Source organism: Diabrotica virgifera, chromosome 5, assembly GCF_917563875.1.
Source record: "Diabrotica virgifera virgifera chromosome 5, PGI_DIABVI_V3a".
Classification (NCBI taxonomy): domain Eukaryota; kingdom Metazoa; phylum Arthropoda; class Insecta; order Coleoptera; family Chrysomelidae; genus Diabrotica; species Diabrotica virgifera.
In genome coordinates, this window is record NC_065447.1 from 242,546,460 (window position 1) to 242,572,688 (window position 26,229).

General features: G+C 32.6%; 1 protein-coding gene across 1 annotated transcript in view; it reads left to right on the forward strand.

Moving 5' to 3' along the window:
• Positions 1 to 4,812: 4,812 nt before the first annotated feature.
• Positions 4,813 to 26,229, forward strand: part of LOC114325121 (lipid storage droplets surface-binding protein 1) — a 79,824-nt gene continuing 58,407 nt past the window's right edge. Inside the window, exon 1 of the mRNA XM_028273065.2 lies at positions 4,813 to 5,007. Within this exon, the coding sequence (XP_028128866.2) occupies position 5,007 (1 nt within the window). The 5' untranslated portion in view covers positions 4,813 to 5,006. The remainder of the gene's footprint in view (positions 5,008 to 26,229) is intronic.

Consider the following 26,229-nt stretch of genomic DNA (forward strand, 5'->3'; position numbering starts at 1 on the left):
AGCGGTATAAATTAAAAAAAGGGAAATTTATCAAACTGGTTCATAATTTTCTAATACTTCTGCTTCCCTTGTTCTTCTTCTCATTGTTCTTCTTCCTCTTCTTCATCTTCTAGTTCTTCTTCTTCTTCTTCTTCTTGTTCATCCTGGGTGCAAGTAAATTGTCCTAATAATGACACATCGCATGGCTCCTCGATAGAATCAAATGAATCCTCAATTGTTGGTGATTCAACATTGGAGCACGACCGGTTTTGACAATTAGTGCATGCTACCGAACAAAACAGTCCAACTTTTTTGCAACCACATTTAGCGCTACATCCCTTTTTACAATTGCAAAAAATTGTGTTGAGGAGATTTTCCGGCGCAGGGGGGAGTAAAGTTTGAATTGGTTCTAATGAACTGTCGACTAATTTCCATCCCCAGTCTTTTGGATCTAGCTGATAACCAAGCCACACTTGAACTTGGTAATATACCCTAAAAAGATGTTGATGAGCAGCCGCTGAGGTTGGAGGAAGACAAGATAATTAACTGCACTTGTTTTTTGTTTCAAGTACTTTTAAAAAAAAAACATGCATATCGAAACTTATCTAAGCACGTAGTTTTCTTAGGCGCTCCATACATAGAGAGAAGAAAGCTAATTCCGTTGGAAATAACTTCTTGTGGAGTTGAATTAGTTTTTTTTTAAACTTCAGCACATGCAAGTAAATCTTGTTTTTCAAACATTTTAAAAACAGTCGTTTTACCCCTCCTGAAAAATACAGATGTCGTATCACAGCCAGTTATTGTGTGTAAAAATAGTATATGATTTTGACATTTTGCAAAAGTAGATAAACTTTTCGATGAATATATTTCCGATTGGTGTTGAGCTTTTCCAGGTTTAAAAAAAAAGATAGTTTTTTCGATTGGAGTTCTACCAGTGAGTAATACGAGCAAGTCTACATCTTCACCATCAACAATAGTTGTATTTGTTAAATTGAATTGCTCTATGGCTGTTTCAATTATCATTACGTCAGCATCATTATTAGCTTGTTTTACCGATATATTTTCAGCAATAAACTTATCTTTCAGCATTGATATCAACGGAGATTTGTTGTGAGTATTTGCAAGAAATTTGTGTTGAGTGGTAGATACTGTCATAGATTGATCAAATACAATATTAGAAGATGAAGATGTTGCTAAAGTTCTACGACGTTGTTCTGCATCTTTAATATTTCGCGTAAAATCATTATAGCCATCAAATACGACAGTAACTCTGGGACCAAAATGACGCCGTACATATCAATTTACTATTTTTGTTGGGATTAAGAGGATCGGTACGTATTTTCGGCTGCAATGCTATTCAAATGGGGATTCATTTTTTTCGAATCCTGAGAAAACTGATAAGTATTTTTGAAATATTTAAACGCAGAACGAAAGTTTACGTTATTAGCGAGGGCCGAAAGTCCCTGAGAACTTCTATAATGTTTATTTTAATAAGTTACAGGGGTGAAAAGCTAAGAGAAAATTTAGTGTGATTTTTAATTTCAAATATCTCATTCAAAATAAACTTTTTATTTATTCTAAGAGACTTTCGGCCCTCGGTAATAATTTAGTCTTTCATTCTGCGTTTAAATTTTTCAAAAATATTGATTGATTTTTTCAGGATTCGAAAAAAATGAACACAATGCCGTGGTAATATTTTCCAAATCTATCTTTGTCTTACAACGCACTCAGCCGAATATAATATTGTCAGCATATATTGTCAGTCAGACACTGACAATCAGTGACAATTTTAAATATTTAACATTGCATCGGGAATATTTGAGTTATTGATTAAATATTATTGATATATATTGTATTTGATACATAATTGATTTAAGACGTGAACTTAATAAAAAGTTATTTATTGTGTATTATTTGTGGAAGATCCAAGCAGAGAATACATCAGGATAATATATTCTGTGATCCAAGTATTTTGTTGTAAAGATGTTCAAAATTGTAAGCGTTCCATAATAACAATATATTATTAAAGAATCACTTTAACATTTTTCCTCTTTTCTCGATTGAGTATTAGTTTTTGTTGTACAAATAAATTATTACAATCACTGAACACATAGTTAGTAAAAAAATTATCACATTTATTAACTGAATTAATAATTTGCAATTATAAAAATAACAGTTATCCAAGAACATTCAAAAGCCATCTCTTTAAATTAATGATGACATTTTCAGTAGAATGACATTCTAGTAATGTTTACATATCCATACCAGTGTGAATTTTACTACACGTAATTTGCCGTGTAAAGACAGAAAAAGTAGGGATACCCGTAAAATATTTGCGAATTATGTACCCATAGCCTTAAGCCGTAAAATTCAAATAATTCTTATTATTTTCGCGTTACATTAACTTTGTAAAGATTTTTTTGTTGGCACTGTAATATAATACAGCTTATACATTGCATCCCTCAATCCCTCGGTAGACCGCAAGCTGTATAGTAGAAACATTATCATATTTATAATCTTATATTATTATGTGTAATATAAGTTAAGTTGACCGATAGAATATTATGTTTAGTTGTATTACAGCTTCAGTGATGTATATACCTGGTGCACTAATACATATATTATGACTATGACGATTAGAAGTCTTTCAACTCTTTGAATCGTTGTATCTCAAAAACAGTGGCTATTAGGAAAAAACTATTAAGATATTTCTTATAGATAAATATCTAACCTACATTTTTTGTTAGAACTAATTTTACGACAAAACTTACCGTTTCGCTGAAAATCGCTAAAAACCACATTTGGTGACCTTTGACCCCGCGTAAATTTTTTAGCAAGGGTCGGATTTATGAGGACTTTTAGATTTCATTTATGATGGTATTTTGAACAATCCTGCCAATTTTCAGCTTGATGGTAATTATTATAGCCTCACTCCTATTTTTGAGTCTAACTTGACCGGTCTATATGTCTTCCGAATACATTTCGAATAAAAGAGGGGAAGCACAAATCCCTGTCGAACACCCCTTCTTATATATATATATATATATATATATATATATATATATATATATATATATATATATATATATATATATATATATATATATATATATATATATGGGTTTGGATATAGAATTGGCTATTTTTAATTGTGATCTTTGATACCAGTACAAGTTTTCGATGCATATTATGTCTTGTTGGTCTATATCAAGTTTCTTGAAGATCTGCATTAACTTGTGGTGTTGGACACGATCAAACGCCTTTTCGTAATATAAAAATATAGGAATACGTCCTTCCTCGAATCATAACAATTTTGGACCAGTACCTGCGTTGCTAAAAATTAATTAATATTAATAGTCTCCAGTTTTATACCGCTAACACTGCTTTGTGATTATAGCAGGGTAGCTTGCTATATCTAGGGCCTACGGTATATATGGAAGGTAACAGGGTCAGTGCTACGCTTAAACCGCCTGGTATTACCCCTGGTTTTCCCCAAGGTCCATCCATCCAATGGCACTACAGCCCAAATCGAGCCTTGGCCTCCTTCAACAAGCTTCTCCAATCATTTCGATTTACCGCTGTTCTTTTCCATGAACGCATTCTCAGGAAGTTCCTGGCATCCTCATCGACTTCCCATCTCTTTTTAGGTCTTCCAACAGGTCTTTTTCCCTGCATTCTTGCATTTAGCAATTTTCTGGAGATTCTATTCTTCACCAACCCGACTGTTTAGTTGGCTCGGTATGCGCACTAATAGCCCAGAGCGACTAAACTATCGACCGATAAAAAGTCTGCAGTTTGCGGGGGCTCTAAGACATTGGTGTCTGACACCGGTGTCCGCCACAGGTGTTAAATTGTAGCAAAGCATTGCTATAATAATAATAGTCTCCCGTTTTATTGTGGCTTTGGGAGTATAGCAGGGTAGTCTGCTATATCTAGGGCCTACGGTATACAAGGAAGGTAACAGGGCCAGTGCTACGCTTAAACCGCCTATTATTACCCCTGGTTTTACCCAAGGTACTCATTTTTAAAAATGAATAACCATTTTAATTTCGTTGCAAAACGAAAATACAGCCGAACCATATTCTAGTCCAATCAGAGAGTGCAGCAAGCACCTCTACCGGTTTCGAAACTTATTAGTCTCTCATCAGGAGGCACATATGCTGCTCTCTCTGATCCAATCAAAACAAACCCCCAGCGTGCAGTCCCGGATTGCAACGAACGAAATGGCATAGATGCCCTAGCGGCAACTGCTAGGAAAAAGACTAAGTTTTCACTCTAATGGCATATAAAACAACATAATGCTATTCTACATCCCACCAGAATGAAAACAATGGGAACCTTCTCTGGTTACACCTTCGAGGCTTCTACAATTTGCAAGCCATACGGATGATGAGACTAAGGAAGATGAGGGAATTCTACAATTTACAATGCACGTCCCATCTGCTCACCGCGGTAAAGTTCCAACGAGAATGGCTCCCTTCATACTTCAATCAGAGTAAATGTAAATCAAAAATGAATAACCATTTTCAATTTCGTTGCAAAACGAAAATACAGCCGAACCATATTCTAGTCCAATCAGAGAGTGCAGCAAGCACATTCAGACTCATTTTTATTCAGACTGAGTCGACCTTTGGCTTATAGACATTTTAAAAATATCTAGATGTTCTCGCCGGCGCGCGGTGGGTTTCGAACCCAGGCGTACCTGCGTGGAAATCAGACATGCTACCGCCTGAGCTATGCGAGTCATTAAAAATTAATTACGTGTCCAAAAGCTCGTCCGTTTCTTTTTCGATGCGCCACCATGTATACATATCGACCTGACCACTATCCAAGCACTCTCTTGTCTTGAAAAACAATTTCACGTAAGGCAACAATAAAATTTGTTCTCACTTCGGATCATTTTAATGCAGATAAGAAAGGTTAGAAAGGGTAGCATTATCATAAGTCAAGAGGTCTCTCAGTTACCACAAGTCGTTGGTAAATCAAGTGAGTAATTAAGACTGAATAGTGCAGTGAACACCGGCAACAGTAAGTCTATTTTTTATTAAGTTGGCTAAACTTTATTATTTATTTAAAATGTCTTAGTCTATAGTCCAGGTAAATGCTCGCCCCCGTTAGGTAAATTATTCCGATTGGGTTTTTGCCACAAACTTACTCAAAAAGAGTCCTTTATAACAAATCTACAGGGTGACGGGAGGTGCCAACAAATTCAAAAAATCAATTTTTCCACTTCAATCAAATTTTTTTGGGATTCTTTTGGTCATTCCGAGAAAAAAATGTATCTTGTGATATTTCTTCAAAATTGATTGTCGTCGAGTCCTATGCGATTTAAAATTTAAAAAACGCGAAAATGGCCATTTTCAAGGCTTAATAACTGGATTAAAAATTATTATTATGAAAGTCAGATAGTGACCAAATCAAAGTTTAAAGCCCCTCCTACAAAATCCGAAAGTCAAAAAATGTATGTCATTAATTTATTAGTAGGTACCTACAGATGATACCCAAACCCTTTTTTCAGTGCGTCATAGTTTGTGAATTCGCTCTAACCCATTAAGCTCGAAGTGACAAAAAACATACGTCTGTGATTATTATACATACAATTTCGAAAATTATGTATTCGTTGAAGGGTACATATTTCCATAATATTAAAGCGACTAGATGTATAATTGGTGACAGTTACAATACTCTAAATAGATAACCAATCCATGATGCGAATAAAGATAATTTGAAACAAAAGTAATCTACCGTTAACGGATAAAATGACAAAATTTTAATTCTAGGTTAGAAATTTGTCAACGACGTAAATATAAATATTTTATGTCATTGGTGTATTCGGACATTCATAGTGAAATTGTATTCTATATTTATTTATTTTTCCTTAAAATATTTTAAATATTAATATTCTGGCAAATATTTATATAAATATTGATATTTATATAAACATAAATACAAATATTCTGACAACTGTCAAATTCAACTTAAATGTCATGCAGCGATTCGTGACCTTCTTAAGATCATATATGACGTCGGGCAAATTAATGACGGACTGAGAAAAGGGTTTTGGATCATCTGTAGGCTGTTATTTTAATTATTAACAATGACTACAACGGCCTCCTTAATTCAGATGGAGTTATTCAACTTCTTTTTATGTATTTTGACCCGTAGAATACGAATTTTTTAGGTAACAGTTGATCCGGATGTCGATAAGATTGTTATAAACAAAGAATTTGAGGAATCGCATAACAGCGATTTTTCGCAAAACAATAGTACATTGTTTACCGGGTAGGAAAAGCTTAACATTCCTGGACGACTGTGAAGATTGCTAAGTCGAGGCGCAAGCCGAGACTTAGCAACACAGAGTCCAGGAATGTGGCTTTTCCTACGAGGTAAACATACTATTTTTCCGCAAATCGTTTAAAATTCGACAGATATTGATTGATTTAAAAAAAAACGCGATAATTTTATTCCCAAATAAATGGTGCTTTGAAATTCCTAATAAAATTACTTGGGTTACTATGGAAATATCATTTTACTAATATCATTACACTAACAACTGTACGGAAATATCATTTCCTTACAGTAAGGAAATGACATTTCCTTACAGTAAGGAAGTCCTGACTTTTTCTTCAAGAAATTTTGACAGGAATGTCAAAATTTCCTGGCGATTTGCGGAAAAACATTTTTTTGTATTTCTTGGGTCATTCTAAGCAAAAAATGTTTTTACAAGTTTTTTCGTAGGATGCATAGTTTTCGATATAAACGAGGTTGAAGTTTCAAAAAATCGAAAAATTGCAATTTTTGAACCCGAATAACTTTTGATTGAAAAATAAAATAGCAATTCTGCTTACCGCATTTGAAAGTTCAAGTCAAATTCTATCGGTTTTGATTATCTTCATTGCTAAAAATTAATTTTTTTATTGTTAAACAAAGCTGTAAACACATAGTGCTTGAATGATGTCTTCAATGCATTTCTTATTTTTTGAAATCGAACGAGTAGGCGCGCATACTGACAATTTCTACGTAGATTAAGTACATTAAGAGTAAACAGTAGCGATCAACAGGTAGCAACAAAATATAACTTCGGGAGATAGTATCATAAACTTTGGCAACAGTGGTAATCTTTGACATTATCTAAGATTAATATTTTGACAATATCATAGTCGCGCTAAACGGAAGTACTAGAAGACGATTTTATTATTATCTAATAAATAGATATTTATAAAAATAAACCAAAATGGGTGAAAATTTTATGTTAAGATAGGTATTTAGAAAGGTATTTGCATGAAATATCTAATAATAAAACAATAATAAATAATACGTCTGGATCCCGCGTATGAAAAAAAAGTTGATTAATAGCAAGCTGACAATTTGTTAATAGCTTAAGGGTGTCTAGTCGGACAAACTTTGATATATGGGAACACTGGAACAGGGGAAGTTTTAATTGTGGAACAGGTTAAAAATTTGGAACTGCCAGACCACGAAAACGGCACATGTATTTTGTCCGACAGAACAGACTTAAACTCTCCAAACAGAGATTAAACTCTCATGTAAAAATCAGACTGCTATTTATTACCAAATGGGCGTTTTAATGAGTGGAACACGTAAAATATGTCAAATGACAGGAATTATAACAGGTGATAAATAGCAGTCTGATTTTTGCTTGAGAGTTTAATCTCTGTTCGGAGAGTTTAAGTCTGTTCTGTCGGACAAAATAAATGTGCCGTTTTTGTGATCTGACCGTTCCAAATTTTTAACCGGTTCCACAATTAAAACTGCCCCTGTTCCAGTGTTCCCATATATCAAAGTTTATCCGACTATAAGCTATTAACAAATTTTCAGCTTGCTATTAATCAACTTTTTTTTCATACGTGGGATCCAGACCTATAATCATTTTTTGTTGTGAAGCGAAACAAATTTTGATTTTCGCATAATTTTGGCACGGTTTTTAATAGACGTTTTCTTGGAAGGTTTCACTTTATTTTTCGTTTGATTTACTTTTTCCATTTTGTTAAACTATTGATAATATTTTTAGAATAAAAAATCCTCCTAAAACTTTATATACTCGCATTGGAATTCGAAATATTTTTACGTAAAATATACTTACCGACCTACATATAACTAAAACTCACAATTAACAACAATATATTCTTTCAAAGAGGCCAACAACTTATACAACAACAACAAATATATAATAAATTAACTATCAATAAACACTACTTTCCTATGAAACAACAATAACGAATTCTTAAATTAACACACTACTGCGCTGAACAGATATCGATAAAGATGACAGAATACATTAGAGAAAATCTGACGCAGGTTTGTCAAAATGACTGATAATTTCTCTATGTTGCCTAATTAGTTATTTAGTTATAATATGTTCGATTTCTTGTTAGAAATAAAAAATTTTAGTATTTCCAAGATTACACAAAATCTAGGCATGGGATAAAAAAGTTTATTTGAAGAAAGTTTTTTTTTCTTCTTAATGGCGGTACAGGCTCCTTTTTTCAATATTTTATTTAGTTATAGAGTAATTTCCACGTACTAACATATTTCTGAAATTGGGCTCTGTACCGCCATTCTTTAATATATTACGAATATGTGTGCCAAATATCTCGACAAAATATTCAAAATTAGAGCCAAAATCTTGGAATGCGTTTGTTGCTACCTGTTGATCGCTACTGTAACCTCTTAAAACGCATGCATTAGGCACGGAAAACACTATGTGTTTATAGCTTTGTTTAACAATAAAAAATTAATTTTTAGCAATGCAAATAATCAAAATCGATAGAATTTGACTTGAACTTTCAAATGCAGTGAGCAAAATTGCTATTTTATTTTTTAGTCAAAAGTTAGATGAGTTCAAAAATTGCACTTTTTCGATTTTTTGAAAGTTCAACCGCGTTTATCTCGAAAACTATGCATCCTACAAAAAAACTTGTAGGAACATTTTTTGCTGAGAATCACCCAGAAAATACAAAAAAATGTTTTGTTTTGCGAAAAATCGCTGTTATGTAATTCCTCAAGTTCTTTGTTTATAACAGTCTTATCGACATCCGGATCAACTGTTACCCAAAAAATTCGTGTTCTACGGGTCAAAATACATAGAAAAATCTTGCGTTAGTCCATCTGAATTAAGGACTAGTCCTGTCCCCTGGCGACAGGACTAGAGTTATTAAGCCTTGAAAATGCCCTTTTTCGCGTTTTTCAAATTTTAAATTGCGTATAACTCCACAACAATCAATTCTAGAGAAAAATCACAGGAGACCTTTTTTACTCAGGATGACCCAAAGAATCTAAAAACTGTTTGTCTAACGTAAAAAATGGATTTTTTTAATTTGTTTAAAAAAATATTTAAACAATTTTCCGACCGCGATACCTCCTGGCACCCTGCGGATTTGTTATAAGGACCTCTTTTTGAGTAAGTTTTTGCAAAAAAACGAATCGGAATAATTTACCTAACGGGGGCGACGATACATCCTGGACTACTAGGCCCTAGGCGCCAAATAAGGGTCATCGTGTCCTTTTCAATTCTAAATGGTCCACCCAAGTTTTTCATGTATTTTTGGTTACGGATTACGAATTTCGAGGGTGGATTTCGATCCGAGTGGTCAAACAATAATTGTTATAAACAATTTAATTGTTAAAAAATTCTTTATAAGGCCTTATCTCATCAACTAAAAGAGATAAAAAAAAGTTTTCAAATCCAGTTTATCCTTTTAATAAAAATAAAGAAAATGGCGTTCACTAAACTTTAATCCAATAATAATTAGAACTCGAGATATTGCAAAATTTGAATTTTTCAAAGTTTTTTCAATAGTAACTCGGCTTTGACACATTCTAATGAGCTTTACAAAGTTTTATTTTAAAGCTTAATTTATAGAGTTTTAAACGAAATTTGTTAAATTAGTTTATCTTTATTTGATTAAAGTTATACCGGTTTAAAGTTGCAATTTGCTTAAAAATTTTGAAAATTAATTTGTTTATAAGCATTTTAAGCAAATTTAAGCAATACCTATTTATACTTAAATTACTTAACAGTAATGATAAATGAATTCAAAAGAATATTTTGAGCTTGGGAAAATTTTCATAGGTTTATTTTTGGCACAAGATCGACTCGCAGTGAAAAGATACGCGCGCGAAAAGACCTAGCTGGCGCCTAGACTATATTTTTTTTGTTTTTTTTTTATTTCTCCTTTATGATTTGTAAAATCCCAAAAAAAATTTTATACTAAATTTATTTATCTATTTTCTACCCATTTATCTAGATTTATATTATCCCATATCTATTAGTCTAGTCGCAACATAGGGGGTCCCGTGGACACTTTTAGGTCGCCGCGATTTGATGGTGGTATTATAGGTTTTTTGGGTCGCCGAATCCAGTGGAAGTGGTCTGGAAGCCCAAATGTGGTGCGTTTAATTGTTATTAACAAATTATGGTAAAATTAGGTGTTTTTCAGGAATTATGAGAAGCCCTGTAAATAAATTGATAGTGTTAAGGTCTTCCCTGGTGTATTTTTGGTCGTTGAATTGAATGCGACTAGTCGCGATTACTCAAAATGTGTTCTTATTTTGTTAATAACAAAACAATTGTTTATTCGCCGAAAAGCTCGAAATGCGTTATCTACAGCAAGTTTGTAGTATTTTTCATAGTATTTTATACGCTAAATCGATTGTCACTAGTCATGATAGCTTAAACCACGTTCCGACTTTGTTATTAATAAATTATTGCAAAAATAACGGTTTATAGTACGTTTACTCACGGTTTTTGCTCTGAATTTTAAAAAACCACTTGGAATGACATGAAACTTGGCATGCACGTAGCTAACATGGCAAACAAAACAAGTGATATTGTGCCGATGTGTGCTTTTACCTTGGGGGTGACTTTCACACCGTTTCGGGGGTGAAAAAAGAAACCTTTAAAATAAGTCCGGAAGTGGATAAACTGATTAATTCTAAGCAACTTTTGTTTTATACAGTTTTTTCACTAAGTCAATAGTTTTCGAGTTATTTACGAGTAGATATGTTCATTTTTCAACAAAAAAACCAAATAACTCAAAAAGTATTGACTTACCTAGTGAAAAAACTGTATAGAACAAAAGTTGCTTAGAATTAGTGAGTTTATCCACTTCCTTATATTATTTTAAAGGTTTATTTTTTCAACCCCCAGAAAGGGGTGAAACTCACCCCCAGGGTAAAAGCAGACATCGGTACAATATCACTTGTTTTGCTTCACATGTTAGATACGTGTATGCCAAATTTCATGTCAATTCAAGTGGTTTTTTTTAAATCTAGAGCAAAAACCGTGAGTGAATGTACTATAACCAGTGGCGTGCTGGCCATATAAATGAATCGGTGCAATCACCGAGAGGCCGCGGCCTCTTGAGGCCGGTCAAATAGGTTTTTTTTACAAAAAATTTTAGATGTAACAAAAAAAATATTTTTTAATTTCTAATCGAATGTTAACTTTGCCAATAATATTAATAAAACATTTCAAAAAAATTTAAATTTTTTTTAATTTGTAAAATACAGTTTGAGTATATGACTCAGACTCTATACCTATGCATAGATAGATTGCTGGAGATAATATTTATTTTCATGCATATAAGTATAATAATAATAATATTGGTATATTTTCCAATTTCCTTCAAACATGTATATTATGTACTCTGCAGAATAAAAAATGGAAAAACGTCTTGCACATTTTTGACCGAATTATTGGAAGTATCGAAAAATGATTTGATCAAGACAAATCGTTATAATATAAGCACTCTACATACTAAAAAATTTGATACAATAAAAAATGGTAGGTGTACCTTTAAGGGCATTTAAATAATTTACTGAAAAATTAAGAAATTTCTATCCTACCATATGTGCGACTGCAATTATAAAAGAACTAGTGGATTTTGCTGATAAATGGATTGTATTAAAAATAGGATTTTGCAAAATACTAAAATTATAAAAGATCGAGTTAATGATGAATATGTTCAGTCTACAGAAAATATGAAGGGTGATATTATTAACCCAAGTGATAATGAACACGAAGTAACAAATAACAATGTTGTCGATATCGTGAAAACTTCACCTCCGTGTGGTACTAAAAAGTGTAAAGATTGTATAGCTTGCTGTTACGCTGTTTTGCATAAGGACTTATATCAGTGTGCTTACCCAAATTTAAATAGTATAAAAGCATTTATTAACTCTTTCAGTGACACAAGTATCTTGTGAAAGAAGTTGATAAAAAATCTGTTAAAAAGTTCTTTAACACAAGATCACTTGGAAACATTTATGCTAATGGCTATAGAAAAAGAAGCTTTGTATGAGCTTAAAAATGATGAAATAATCCACGAATCTGCTCAAAAATCTACTTCAATGCGAAAATTATTGATCAAGAGTTAAGTAATTATTTTATAAAATAATTGCAAAATAATGTTGAGATTATTGCGTTGTATTAACATTTTAAATATTGTTAAATTGCAGTATTTGCACTGTACTTGTATTTGTAGTCTCTTGTATAATTGATTCACTAAAATTCAACTTAATACATAGCTGAAAATTTCTCAAAATTTTATTTTACCTTTATCTTAATTACAACAAATTCATATTATATTTATTCTGGAAATTATGGTTTCTGCCTTACTGCATACAGTATTGTCACACATGTAATTTATTATTGGTAAGATTGCTTATTCTTAAATAAAAAATATAACAAATTAAAAGCAAATCATTGAATCCAAAGTTTAATGTTTGATTTAAAGGTAAAATGAGAATGGGAGGCCGTTTTTCTATAAAATCACCGGGCCGCATGAAAAGTTCCAGCACGCCACTGACTATAACCGTTATTTTTGCAATAATTTATTAATAACAAAGTCGGAACGTGGTTAAAGCTATGACGACTAGTGACAATCGATTAAGCGTATAAAAATACTATGAAAAAGACTACAAGCTTGCTGTAGATAGCACTTCGAGCTTTTCGGCGAATAAACAATTATTTTGTTATTAACAAAATAAGAACATATTTTGAGTAATCGCGACTAGTCGCATTCGATTCAACGACCGAAAGTACACCAGAGAAGACTTTAACACTATCCATTTATTTACAGGGCTTCTAATAATTCCTTAAACACAACAAACAATTTGTTAATAACAATTAAACGCACCACATTTGGGCTTCCAGATCACTTACATTGGATTCAGCGACCCAAAAAACCTATAATACCACCATCAAATCGCGGCGACTTAAAATTGCCCACGGGACCCCATATTTTGCGACTAGACTATATATTTAATATTACCTATATAAAAAAATGCATTTTAATTGAAAAAGAAAATAATCGTTTTCGTTTTGATTCAACTCGAGTCTCTTGCCATCCTCTGACACGGTGTTTCTGGATCTTTATCCTTTATCAAAGAGGCTATTGCAAGTAGACTGAATTGAATCAACTCGAGACGAAGAAGAACTGCATTTATTAAAATATCTGCAGTATATTGTGGTTAGACTGTCCTCTAACGGGAAATGACAAAATAAATAAAATAAATTTCGACCACGAGTCAGGATTCTGTTAACCGAGATACTATAGTATCAAGCGGCGCCGCTAGGAGGAGCTTCTCCAACAATGCGTCTCAGAATACTTTAAGAACACTTGGTCATTTTGTACTCTAAACCGAGTAAAGCATGAAAAAGAAAAAGAAAATAATCGTTTTCGTTTTGATTCAATTCGAGTCTCTTGCCATCCTCTGACACGGTGTTTCTGGATCTTTATCCTTTATCAAAGAGGCTATTGCAAGTAGACTGAATTGAATCAACTCGAGACGAAGAAGAACTGCATTTATTAAAATATCTGCAGTATATTGTGGTTAGACTGTCCTCTAACGGGGAATGACAAAATAAATAAAATAAATTTCGACCACGAGTCAGGATTCTGTTAACCGAGATACTATAGTATCAAGCGGCGCCGCTAGGAGGAGCTTCTCCAACAATGCGTCTCAGAATACTTTAAGAACACTTGGTCATTTTGTACTCTAAGGGTCGATTTCTCATACCTGCGTTAATCTATGGTTCAGTTGAACCAGGTTCACCCGTGATCTGTGGTTTTGTTTGAAATGCATTTCTCATTGCCCGTTCATGTCAGCGCTCGTTCTACAGTTTTCGAGAAATGCCAATAGATGGCAAAAGGTAAAAAACTGTCGCCATTTTGAACTACCATTTTTATGCTGTTTTTGAATAAAGTTAAATTTTAAGTATTTATAGTCAAATAGTCATTTTAATAATTATAAATAAATATTATAAAAACAAAAATAATGTTATCGTTTATCGTTGGGCTTAATATAATAAAATAGGATATATTTATATTATGACAGCGGTTCGTGTTAATACAACGCATGCGTAGTCCATGGAATCATCTGAACTTAGTTCTGAAATCTTTGAACGGCCGAATTCCACCGTTCAAGGATCGTTCAAGTTTAAACTGCCATCGGTTGATCGTGAATTGAGAAAGACGATTTTGACTTTAAACTGACGTTTACTAGAAGTTCAGGTTAAACTGGAGTTGAACTCGATATGAGAAATTGGCCCTAAACCGAGTAAAGCATGAAAAAGAAAAAGAAAATAATCGTTTTCGTTTTGATTCAATTCGAGTCTCTTGCCATCCTCTGACACGGTGTTTCTGGATCTTTATCCTTTATCAAAGAGGCTATTGCAAGTAGACTGAATTGAATCAACTCGAGACGAAGAAGAACTGCATTTATTAAAATATCTGCAGTATATTGTGGTTAGACTGTCCTCTAACGGGGAATGACAAAATAAATAAAATAAATTTCGACCACGAGTCAGGATTCTGTTAACCGAGATACTATAGTATCGGTTAACAGAATCCTGACTCGTGGTCGAAATTTATTTTATTTATTTTGTCATTCCCCGTTAGAGGACAGTCTAACCACAATATACTGCAGATATTTTAATAAATGCAGTTCTTCTTCGTCTCGAGTTGATTCAATTCAGTCTACTTGCAATAGCCTCTTTGATAAAGGATAAAGATCCAGAAACACCGTGTCAGAGGATGGCAAGAGACTCGAATTGAATCAAAACGAAAACGATTATTTTCTTTTTCTTTTTTATGCTTTACTCGGTTTAGAGTACAAAATGACCAAGTGTTCTTAAAGTATTCTGAGACGCATTGTTGGAGAAGCTCCTCCTAGCGGCGCCGCTTGATACTATAGTACTCGGTTAACAGAATCCTGACTCGTGGTCGAAATTTATTTTATGCATTTTAATTATTTTGTCATCAGATAAATGTTATCAATATCTGTTCAAATTTATTTATAAACTATTTATAAATTCTCACATAAATATTACACACGTCCACATAATTATTATAACCACACATTAAATTAGACCTTCGAATAGAACATTGGAAAAGCCCTAACGGTTATTTCATCTTCAAAATCTTCTTTCCAGGACCTCCCTGGTGTATTTAGTTGTCTTCTACTATTTGTCTATATTTTTGGCCATCTATTTTTAGGCATTCTCTGCAGGTGTTCATACCAGTTTAGTCATTTGGCTTCTATTATTGTTCTAATCTAATTGAGGCCTCTAGAACGGTTCCATGACATCTCGTAACGCGACAGTTCGTAACGGACAATTCGTAACGTCCAAATTGAATTATGCTGTTTATTTTTGTTAACGTGGAAACTACTGTTGTTACAGTTATAAATGAAATTATGTCTATCAATTTAACGAATCAGTATCCGGATAAACATTTTAAGGTATTTCATATTTTGTGTTTTAGAATGTAATAAAAGTATTTAAACACGCAAATAAAAATTATTTAAATAAAATACTTTACTTACAAAAAAGTTTACTTAGAAAGTTAGGAATGTCTAAAGACGGTTGTCAGCTTAAAGATTTCACGAATTACTTCATTATTCCTTTGTCCAAGTAATGAAGTATTTTTAATGGGAAATAAGCCACAATTTTACCAAAAAAATGAATTTATTAACGTTTCGTTATAAATTTGCATTTGGTTGTCTTTTTAAAGACAGATCACATGCTATGATTTTTTGTGGCGGATATTCTTGAGTTGGGGTTGATTTCATGTAATCGAATGAACTATCTTTTAGTAAAGTCGTCCCAGGAACGCAACTCATCAATATTGGCAATATCATTTTAAAGTCTTTCTACTTTAAAATGTATAATACATGACTGAATTGCCGATATAAATGAGTCAGTTAAATAAATTATTAGAAGAATTTTTTACTAAGCAACAACATTTTTGTTTATTTAGTATTATTTTGTATTTTGACAACGACACCCGACTTGGGCGTCGAAACGTTAATAAATTCATTTTTTTTTTTTTTTTGTAAAATTGTGGCTTATTTCCCATTAAAAAAATACTTTATTATAAAAATGCCACAAGGAAATAGCTTCAGAAAAACATTTGTCTAAGTAGGTATATGCAAATTTAAGGAGCAATAAGAATGATAAACTTTTAAAAATATTGTTAAAAGTTTGTATGTATTTAAATATTTAGTTTGTATGTGTTTACAGACTTTTAACTTATTCTGAAACACGAAATATAAAATGCGTTTAACATATTTATCCAGGTACCTACTATTTCGTTAAATTGATAAACATAATTTTAATTGTAACTGTAATAACAGTTAGTTTTGACGTTAACAAAAATAAACAGAATAATTCCATTTTGACGTTACGAATTGTCAGTTACGAATTTGTATAGTTACGAACTGTCGCGTTACGAAGTGTCGCCGTTAGAAACTGTCGCTGTTACGAGTTTTCCATTACGAATTGTCCGGTTACGAACTATCGCGTTACGAGATGTCTTGTCACGCTCTAGAACACAAGGGGTGTAAGTGACAATTTTTAGGAAATTGGAATAAACACAAAAATGGACTACCAAACACAGAAAACATGGTGGCTGCAAACTTTCTACATGAAGGAAACAATAGCATGATCAAAAATGACATGTCATTGAAAACATGCTAACTAGTATGTACCTAGATTTTTAAATTTGTCTAGAACTTGACACTTGCACCCCTTGTGTTCCAGGGGCCTCAATTGTGTCTAATATCTTCGTTCCTGACCAGATCAAGTCTAATAAACCGTGAAGATCGTCTCCAATATTTCCATGACCTAAATTTTTGATTACTTTATGTCACAGAGTTATGCGACGTATAGCCCAACACTTTCTATTGTTGTTTTAAAAATTCTTCTATTTTCTTTTGCTTTTTTATGACTCCACAGTGGTTCATTTAACTGTCTAGTAGCTGATCTTACTTGGAATCTGGAATCCTGAAATGTTAATTCCGGGATTCTAAATTTTTCGTTAATTTCTGCTTTTGATGTTATTTGTACTCCCAAGTATCTGAAGTGTCAGTTTACTATATATGTAGTTCTTCCATTTGAGCTTGCAGGCTTTCTGGTTTTTCCCTGCTAATAAATACTAAGCTTTTTGTATATTAATTGTTCACTTGGCGTACTCATCTTCCAGTCTTCTTAGCATGTAGTTTATGTCACTTTCGTCTTCCGCTGGAATCTGGTCTTTAATTGGGATGCCTATATTGCAGCACTTCCTTCGACATACTGAAAGTGCCTCATTAAGAGATATTTTGAAGTCTAAGTAGTAGGCAGCAGCCTGGGATCTTTGCTAATGAGACTTTTTCTGGTTAATAATTTCTGGTTGACATTTCTAATATTTGTCGTCATCTTTTTGTAAAGTGTTGGTACTGCTTTTATATATTTTTTGTTTATTCCTTATTTTTTCATTGCTATCCAGAATATTGAAAGTGGAACACTATCGAATGCTTTTGTCAAATATTCAACGATTATATATGAGTAAGAGAGTTGTCGGCTAACCTTTTCTAAATAACCTGCTAGAAAAATGCTATCTATACATGATCTGCCTTCACCACAGACATTTTGTTCTTTTACATCTGTCATATTTTTTTCAATATTTTTATTATTTTTCCATAGAGTCTTGAGAGTGAATTTAAGATACTTGATACCCTGTAGTTTGAACAATATGTTCTTTTTTGCAGTAATGGTCTCAATTAATTTAGTAGAAACAATAGTAGGTAGGCCACTGAAATTATTCAAATTAAAAATCATTTTTGAATTATTTGTTTAATTTGTGGTCAAATTGTTTTAAGTTTTTCAAAATTAATTGAGTTTTTTGAGTGGCCAACCCTGTAAACTCCTTTGGCCCTTTTTTAAATGCTAATTTTCTTTATTTAGCTTAAATGCCTCGACAAATAAGGCTATCGGTATGATACAGTTGATTTCGCAATCAGATATGGTTTAATATGTAGTGTTTCTCTTGAGTAAATGTCTTGTTACTTAGTAAAGTCGACTTTGTTGTATTTACAAAGAGACGCTAATATTTGCCATATTCATATATTCCATTCAGAGCTTCGTGTCACTATTTTGACGAGTAAAAAATATCACAGAACGTCAATTGAGATTTGATACAATCTAAAATTAAAACTACTTTGTTTTTTTTATTGCAAGGTCAATGAAAAAATATAATGGATAATGGTATCATTTTATACTGACGTAAACCATGGCAGGATTGTTGACAATATAGGTGGTAATTGATAATTCATTTAACTTTATTTCTATTTTAAATTTAGTTGATTTTAATTTTGTTTACTTAAGCAAGTTTGCAAATACTTTTATAATATATAGTTTTTTTACTACAAAAACACGCGTACGTCATTCACGATTTCTGACGTCAGTGTTGCCAAAACATTTGAGTATGACTTTTTCATAATGGCCATGTTTATTGTACAAGTAGAAGCTACATCATTACTTGTCAGAAATATTTTTCTTTGTTTTTGTTTACTGTACAAATAAAATCTATAATTATTAAGTCTTTATTATAGTTCGTCCGCTATAACTTTTCCCATGTGTCACGATTCATTTTTAAACAAATTAAGTCAAAACATAAAGTGAAACGAACGTCGATATTTATTATGTCGTAGGTAGGCAATCGGCAACATGTCGTTCCGTGAAAAGCCTAGTCATTATAGGTATTGCCGACAAACGCTGTGTTACAATCATTATTACGTTTGACTGAAATTATGCGTCATTTCAGGGACTGCCGTCTACGGTTTAGGCAAACGGTGATACCAGCAGAATGATTGAACGTTACAGCGTCTGACGGTTGTATGTTCAGCCATTTACTCACTCGCTTCATTATAATTCCACGGCTTTTTGGTATTTATTCACTTGATAATATTGGTTTACTTTTTCATAAAATACACTCTTGTGGATATCCATATTTATATTATAATAATAAACACTTAAAACTAGATATGTGATAAAATCTTAATTCGACGACTGAATTGACTAAACATACAACCGTCAGACGTTGTAACGTTCAATCATTCGGGCGGTATCACCGTTTGCCTAAACCGTTGACGGCAGTTCCTGAAATGACGCATAATTTCAGTCAAACAAAGTAATAATGATTGTAATACAGCGTTTGTCGGCAATACATGTAATGACTAGGCTTTTCACGGAATGATCTGTTACACCAGTGATTCCCTGACTGGTCCAGGTGAACCCCTAGGGGTCCACGAGGAACTCAATGGGGGTCTACGTTGGCGTGAAATAAAACTGGGGGTTCACAAGTTGTAAGTGGGGGTCCACGAAAATTTTATAGGGATTTGGTATTTATTTAAACAAATTTGCATTTTCTATCGTAAAATATTAATAAAAAAATTATGTTTTAATAGTAGGGACTCAAAAATGTCATTATAACGCATTATAACAAGTTATTTTCATTAAAAACAAGTTCTTCATCAAATTTTAATGAAGAAAACGTTAAAATCCCGTTTTTTACATTTTCCTCCATTGCCAAAATACATCTCCTTCGATTTGACTGAAAATTTGACCACAGATAGCCAAAACACAGAACTTTAAGTGGTTAAAAGAATTTGTATAGTTTTACAATACAAAACAAAATACGTGGAATAATTTCAGAGTCAAAACTATAGGTGTCTACTGTAAGTACAATTAACTCAGAAAATATCGACCGTACGAAAAAAATGGTTAAAAAAAATTGTAATAATTATTGTAAACGCGATTTATTTGGACTAATTTTAGTTCCTACTATTTTCGTCGAAAAGTTGAAAATGACGGAGATTTTGAACAAGAACCACTGCTATCAAACCAATCAGGTCTTATGCTCGCGTCTTTACCACATACATACTACCTGAAATATTGATTTTAGCAACAAAATGAAAGAGATCAAAATTGTATAAAATTTAAATCTCTCCATTTTTGTATAGATACATTTTTGTTCTAAAACTAAATAAACGAGATAATTCAATAATTATGCTCTAACTGTCACTATTTCCCCCATAACTCAGAAAATAAAAGCAATTAAAGGAAGTCATATTTTCAACAATTTCAGTCCTTACACTTTTTGTCGAAAAGGTAAAAAGCGCAGAGATATTGAGCAAAAACGGTTCTCCTTTAAAATCAAGATAGCGGCTAACGCAACGGCGGAATTCATTCGCGATTTTAAAAATGTAGCAGCAGGGGTCCACCGAAACCAGTAAATTTTTTAAAGTGGTCTACGAGAAAAAATTGTTTGGGGACCTCTGTGTTACACCGATTGCATACCACATATAGGTAAACATTTTGTATACTGTATACTATATACTACACACATCGGCGTACGTTTCACTTTATGTTTTGACTTAATTTGTTTGAAAATGAATCGTAACGCAAGGGAAAAGTTATAGGGGAAGAACATTAGTATGTATCTTTATATGAGTAAATTATTGTAAATGCATGAGCATGAAATTATTTATAAAGAAATAAAGATATTGGATTTTTAATGAAAAATACAGGTTTCAGGACAAACAAAAACTTAAACAATTATATTAAGAATACCAAGAGCCAAAAGAAAAAGCACTTAGACAGTGGTGTATGTGTATACAACTGTACATGAGTGACTGCCCAAAAACTTACATTGGTCAAACTGGTACTACCTATAACAAACGTATAGCACAACACAAAAGGTCTTTCAATAAAAAAAAGAATGTGTGTGTACTTTGTACGCACGTAAGAAGTTATACTTCTATTATATGATTATATGATTATAAACGAAATTAATATACTTTTTATTTATATTTTATTTAAATATTAAATTAATTTATACTTACTACTTCTCAAACATTTTTATTAAAACAGTGCCAAAAATTAAAATAATAAAAAAATAAAACACACACAAACACATTAAAAATGCCACAAATGATTTCTGAACATTAATTGTCGGAAAAATTTTTAACTAAATACGTATTTTCTGAAAATAAAATTATATAATAAATATACTTACAATCATAAAATGTATAAAAAAAATAAAAAAATAAAAGTTTCTATTGGGATTCGAACCAACTTACCACGCGGCTGGTATTTGCGTTGTATTGGGATTCACTCGCATTAAAACTTCGCCACAGAGACAGCTTGTCATTATGTGCGAAGATCGTCTAACTAAACAGATTAACCTTTTGACATTTTTAACTTATGTAAATCAAATTATTTTGATTTTGAATTGAAATGATTTAGAATTGAAAAAATACAACAAAACATAGAGTAATAAAACAATATATTAGGTGAATATTGATAGACATTTTGATGGTAATCAAATTATGTAAATAAAAGTATTACATACTACTTATGTATTTTGGTAGGTTCAAGGTAGGTATCGGAGCCCGTATAACGACTAATAAATTTCGCAATCACTTGCGTCGTGCAAAGTGGCTATGTTCAAATATCATAACAAAATTTGATCAACTATTTATAAAACACTTACCAGTGAAAGATTCTTTAGCTTTGAATAAGCGAGATCTGCGGCACTCATACCTACTAGTCACAGTTTGATGAGCTTTCACATTGGCATGCAACAATCATCTCTTCTATGTAAATAAGTCCAAAAATATAATATGAAAACTATTTAAAAAGGCAGTATAACCATTAACTAACTTTTTGTTTGTTGTTTCTCTTCCTACAAATTTTAAAACGCAACAAGCATACATTATAACCAAACCACAGTCCCACAGCTGCCATATTGGATAATTTTTGTCATGTCATTTGAACATCCAATCAGAACAAAGTTATAATGCGCATGCGCCCGGTCGCTAGGTTTTACCATATAAAATTTCACCGTCATTACGCCCGTAAAGAAGTATAACTTCAAAAATAAATTCTACGTAACCACTGCACCGTCTAGATCGTAATCATTGTTTTATTGACCAATTTCAAATTCTCCATATTTAAAATAAAGCTATCCTTATTAGAATCTGTGAAAATTAATACATTAAAAGATACATATAGAATTCCTAATGGCCAACTTGAGACAAACAGCTCCCACTTCTCAACTTCTTCAACTAAAGATTATATATATAGACTGTAGAAGCGTAGTAAAAACACATCACTTGAGAAACGCACTTTCCCGAAACAGCTATAGTGTCAATAATTTGTGAAAAAATTCGTGTAAATATTGAAAACAAAAGTTTTTCAACGTTTTATTGTTTATACCCACTGATTAAGTGGGTAAGCGCAAAATCTTGGTCCAATGCTATTTAAATGCATTCATTTCTTTCGATTCCTGGGAAAACTAATAAGTATTTTTGAATAATTTAAACGAAAAATGAAAGATTACATTATTACCGAGAGCCGAAATTCCCTAAAAACTTCCATGTTTATTTTAATAAGTTTGAGCGGTGAAAAAAGGGAAAATTTAGTGTGATATTTAGTGTGAATTCAAATATTTCATTCAAAAGAAACTTTTTGTTTATTTTAAGGGACTTTCGGCCCTCGGTAATAATGTAATCTTTCATTCTGCGTTTAAATTTTTAAAAAATATTTATTAGTTTTCTTAGGATTCGAAATAAATGAATGCATTTAAGTAGCATTGGATCAAGATTTTGCTTCTACCCCCTTAACCATTTATATTTTATGTATTCATACTGAGTCTGTTTCCTTCGTTCTAGAACAGCACTCGCTAAATGTTAAATAACTTATCTAATATAGTTAGTCAAAAGAGGCAAGAACCAAAATTCGAATTGTTATCATCTGATGCCTTTGAAGATGTAAGAATAAGGCAAAACAGAGTGATGAATTAGTCGGTAGAGGGATCTATAATTGCATCCACGAGCTGCCATTCACCGTGATAACAATGTTTAGAGAACTAATTCCTTTTTTATCCACAAAAGTGAATACAAATAAAACTTCATATACTTAAAAATATGAATGTACTAAAGAATAGCATAGCCAATAGATTTTATAGGTCGTAGTATAACATTGCACCTAAACATTTACAATTAGATAACAATAAATAACTAATTATCTTAAATTTAAATAATGCAGCATTGTGAAAGCATACATATATCATTCGGCAACATTTTTGTAAATATAGTTTTCGTTGTTCACGTTTTACAAAAACCTTGATATTATCCATACCATTAAAAATCACGTGGCTTCGGATGATAATCAAACTATTTAAAAGCACCTATCTTAGCTCATTTGTTTTCCAATTTGCTTATCTTAAGACATGTTTTATAAATAAATTATAATAACTACCTCTTATTTTCTTTATTTAATAACTATTTGAACTGAATGAGATTACAACATTGGCAGAAGAACAACAAGCTTTTAGTTCGGGAAGATCATGCACCGACGCTATATCTATTTATGAAGCAAGTTCAAGAGAAATCATTAGAATACAACAAACAGGTATATTTTTATGTTTTGTAGACCTCAAGAAGGTATTTGACTGGGTCAAATTAAAGGACGTTATCCATCTATCGTACGCAAGAGAGATACCTCGAGGAATAATTCAAACTATCAAAAATATCTACCAGAAAAACACAATAAAACTAAAATTGGAAGAAGAACTAACTGACCCAATTAAAGCTGCTAGTGGAATAAGACAGGGAAATTCCCTGAGTGCTCTATTGACCAACCTGATCAAGGATGAAATAAGGTATCTGAAGGTAATATCGCCAAGCTAAGGTTTAGAATTTTTTGTTGGATAGTGGGTCATATTAAAAGAGATGTCACAACTTGAGCTGTTCAATGAACTACTTGAAATTACGTAGAATCCATTAAAAAAATAAATTGGGTATTTTTACACCTTTACTGGACAATTTAAAAAAAAAGTCATCTTTGGCGATATTTCCAACCCTTGTTGGCAATATCGCCAACCTATTATTTCGAATGCAATACGGTCTAACAATTAAACATTATACTTCAAAATTATATATTTGCTGAAAAATAACAATAAGTAAGTATTTAAGAACAAAAACATTTTTGTACCATAATCTGGAGTGGTTAGCATATCTGAAAATGAGGTGTCATGTTTTTCTTCATCTGATGTTTCCATCTCACCTAACTTTATATCATCAGAATCACTGTTGCTTGTCGATGACTCTATGGCAGAGCGCTTTTTAATTTTTCCAACCTTCGACGTATCTGGAGAAAGTTGCCAAGGCAACCAAAACTCCAAGAAGGGATGGTAACGCCAAGGCGTTATTACCATTAATTGGACTTGGCGATATTACCGACATGCACATAAATTGTTCGTAATGTGGTTTTCGAAGATAAGCAAAACTATCTAAAAAATCTGAATGCATCATTTTATTCCTTAGGAAACAAAGTACAAATCACTGAAATCAAATATAATATTACTAATCAATAACGCCGCTCCAATCTAATAAACACAAAAGATGTAAAATTATAAACGGTACTCCTTCTACACCGAACACTGATACTCAACTGTCATAAACACCGCTGGCGAATCTAAGGTCATCGCAAATATGATCACGTGATTTAGAAAACTATGAGGAACATATCCATGTTGCCATTTATTATTTAGCAAACGTACTTTCTGAGAAATCACGAGTTGGCGATATTACCAAGCTGGCGTTATTACCTGCACATACCTTAATAAAAAAACACGAACTAAAAAAGGATACCAAATGGTCCAAATGGTAGAAAAACAGCATAAAATAATCTGCTATGCAGACGATGCAATACTAATTTCTCAAGTGAAGAGGATTTACAACGTATGCTTCTTCTTCTTTTAAGTGCCATCTCCGCGATGAAGATTGGCAATCATCATGGCTTTTCTGACCTTCGAGGCAGCTGCTCTGAATAATTGCATTGAGCTGAAACGAAACCATTCCCTCAGATTCTTCAACCAGGAAAGGCGTATCCTTCCTACGCTTCTCCTACCCTCTATTTTTTCCTTGAATTGTGAGTCTCAAGATGTTATATCTTTCACCTTTTATCACATATCTGAGACATTGTAATTTCCTTTCTTTTATTGTGTTTTCAATTTCCCTCTCTCTGCCTATTCTCCTAACACTTCTATATTCGTGACTCTATCTACCCATGAAATCCTTAACAGTTTCTTAAATGTCCATATTTCAAACGCGTTAAGTCGATTTAATGCATTTCGGTTTCTTCGTCTTTTTTTCTTATATTAGGCCTCTTTGCCTGTTCTTAACCGATTTTGAGCTTGATTCGTAGCTGTGATGTTGACTGCCAGCTATCTCGCCACCTTTTAAAGGGCCTTCCTATTGGTCTCTTGCCTGTTGGCTTCGAATCCCTGCCTATACGGGCTATTCTCTCGCTGTCCATTCTCGTCACGTGCTGATTCCACTCTCGTCGTCTCTGTCTTCCCCACCGTACTATATCTTGTATGTTACAAAGATCTCTTATTCTGTCGTTCGGTATTCTGTCTCTCAGTGTTTTCCCAGTTATTGACCTCAACGTTCTTATTTCTGATGTTCGCAGTATCCTCTTGGTTTCTACTGTGTCACATCTTGTTTCTATTGCGTACGTCATGATCGATCTTACGGTCTTACCGATCTTGCGTCATTTCGGTTTAATGTTCATAATTCAGCTCCATGGTAAAGCATACTGTGTACATAACATTTAGTCTTATTCTGAGGGCCAATGTTAGATCTTTGCTGCATAAAATATTTTTCATATTCACGAAGTTCTCACCCTAATAACACCAAACAATACATGTACGTTCCTAGAATGTACACACAGGACATTGAACACATTCCTGGAATGTCATCAAAAGCACAAGAACGTCCCCTGAATGTCCCAGGAAAGTCCTCTGTCAACACTTTAAACATTCCCTGAATGTCTTATTGGAACATTCCATGAATGTCTTATTGGAACATTCCATGAATGTCTACGAATGTTCTTTG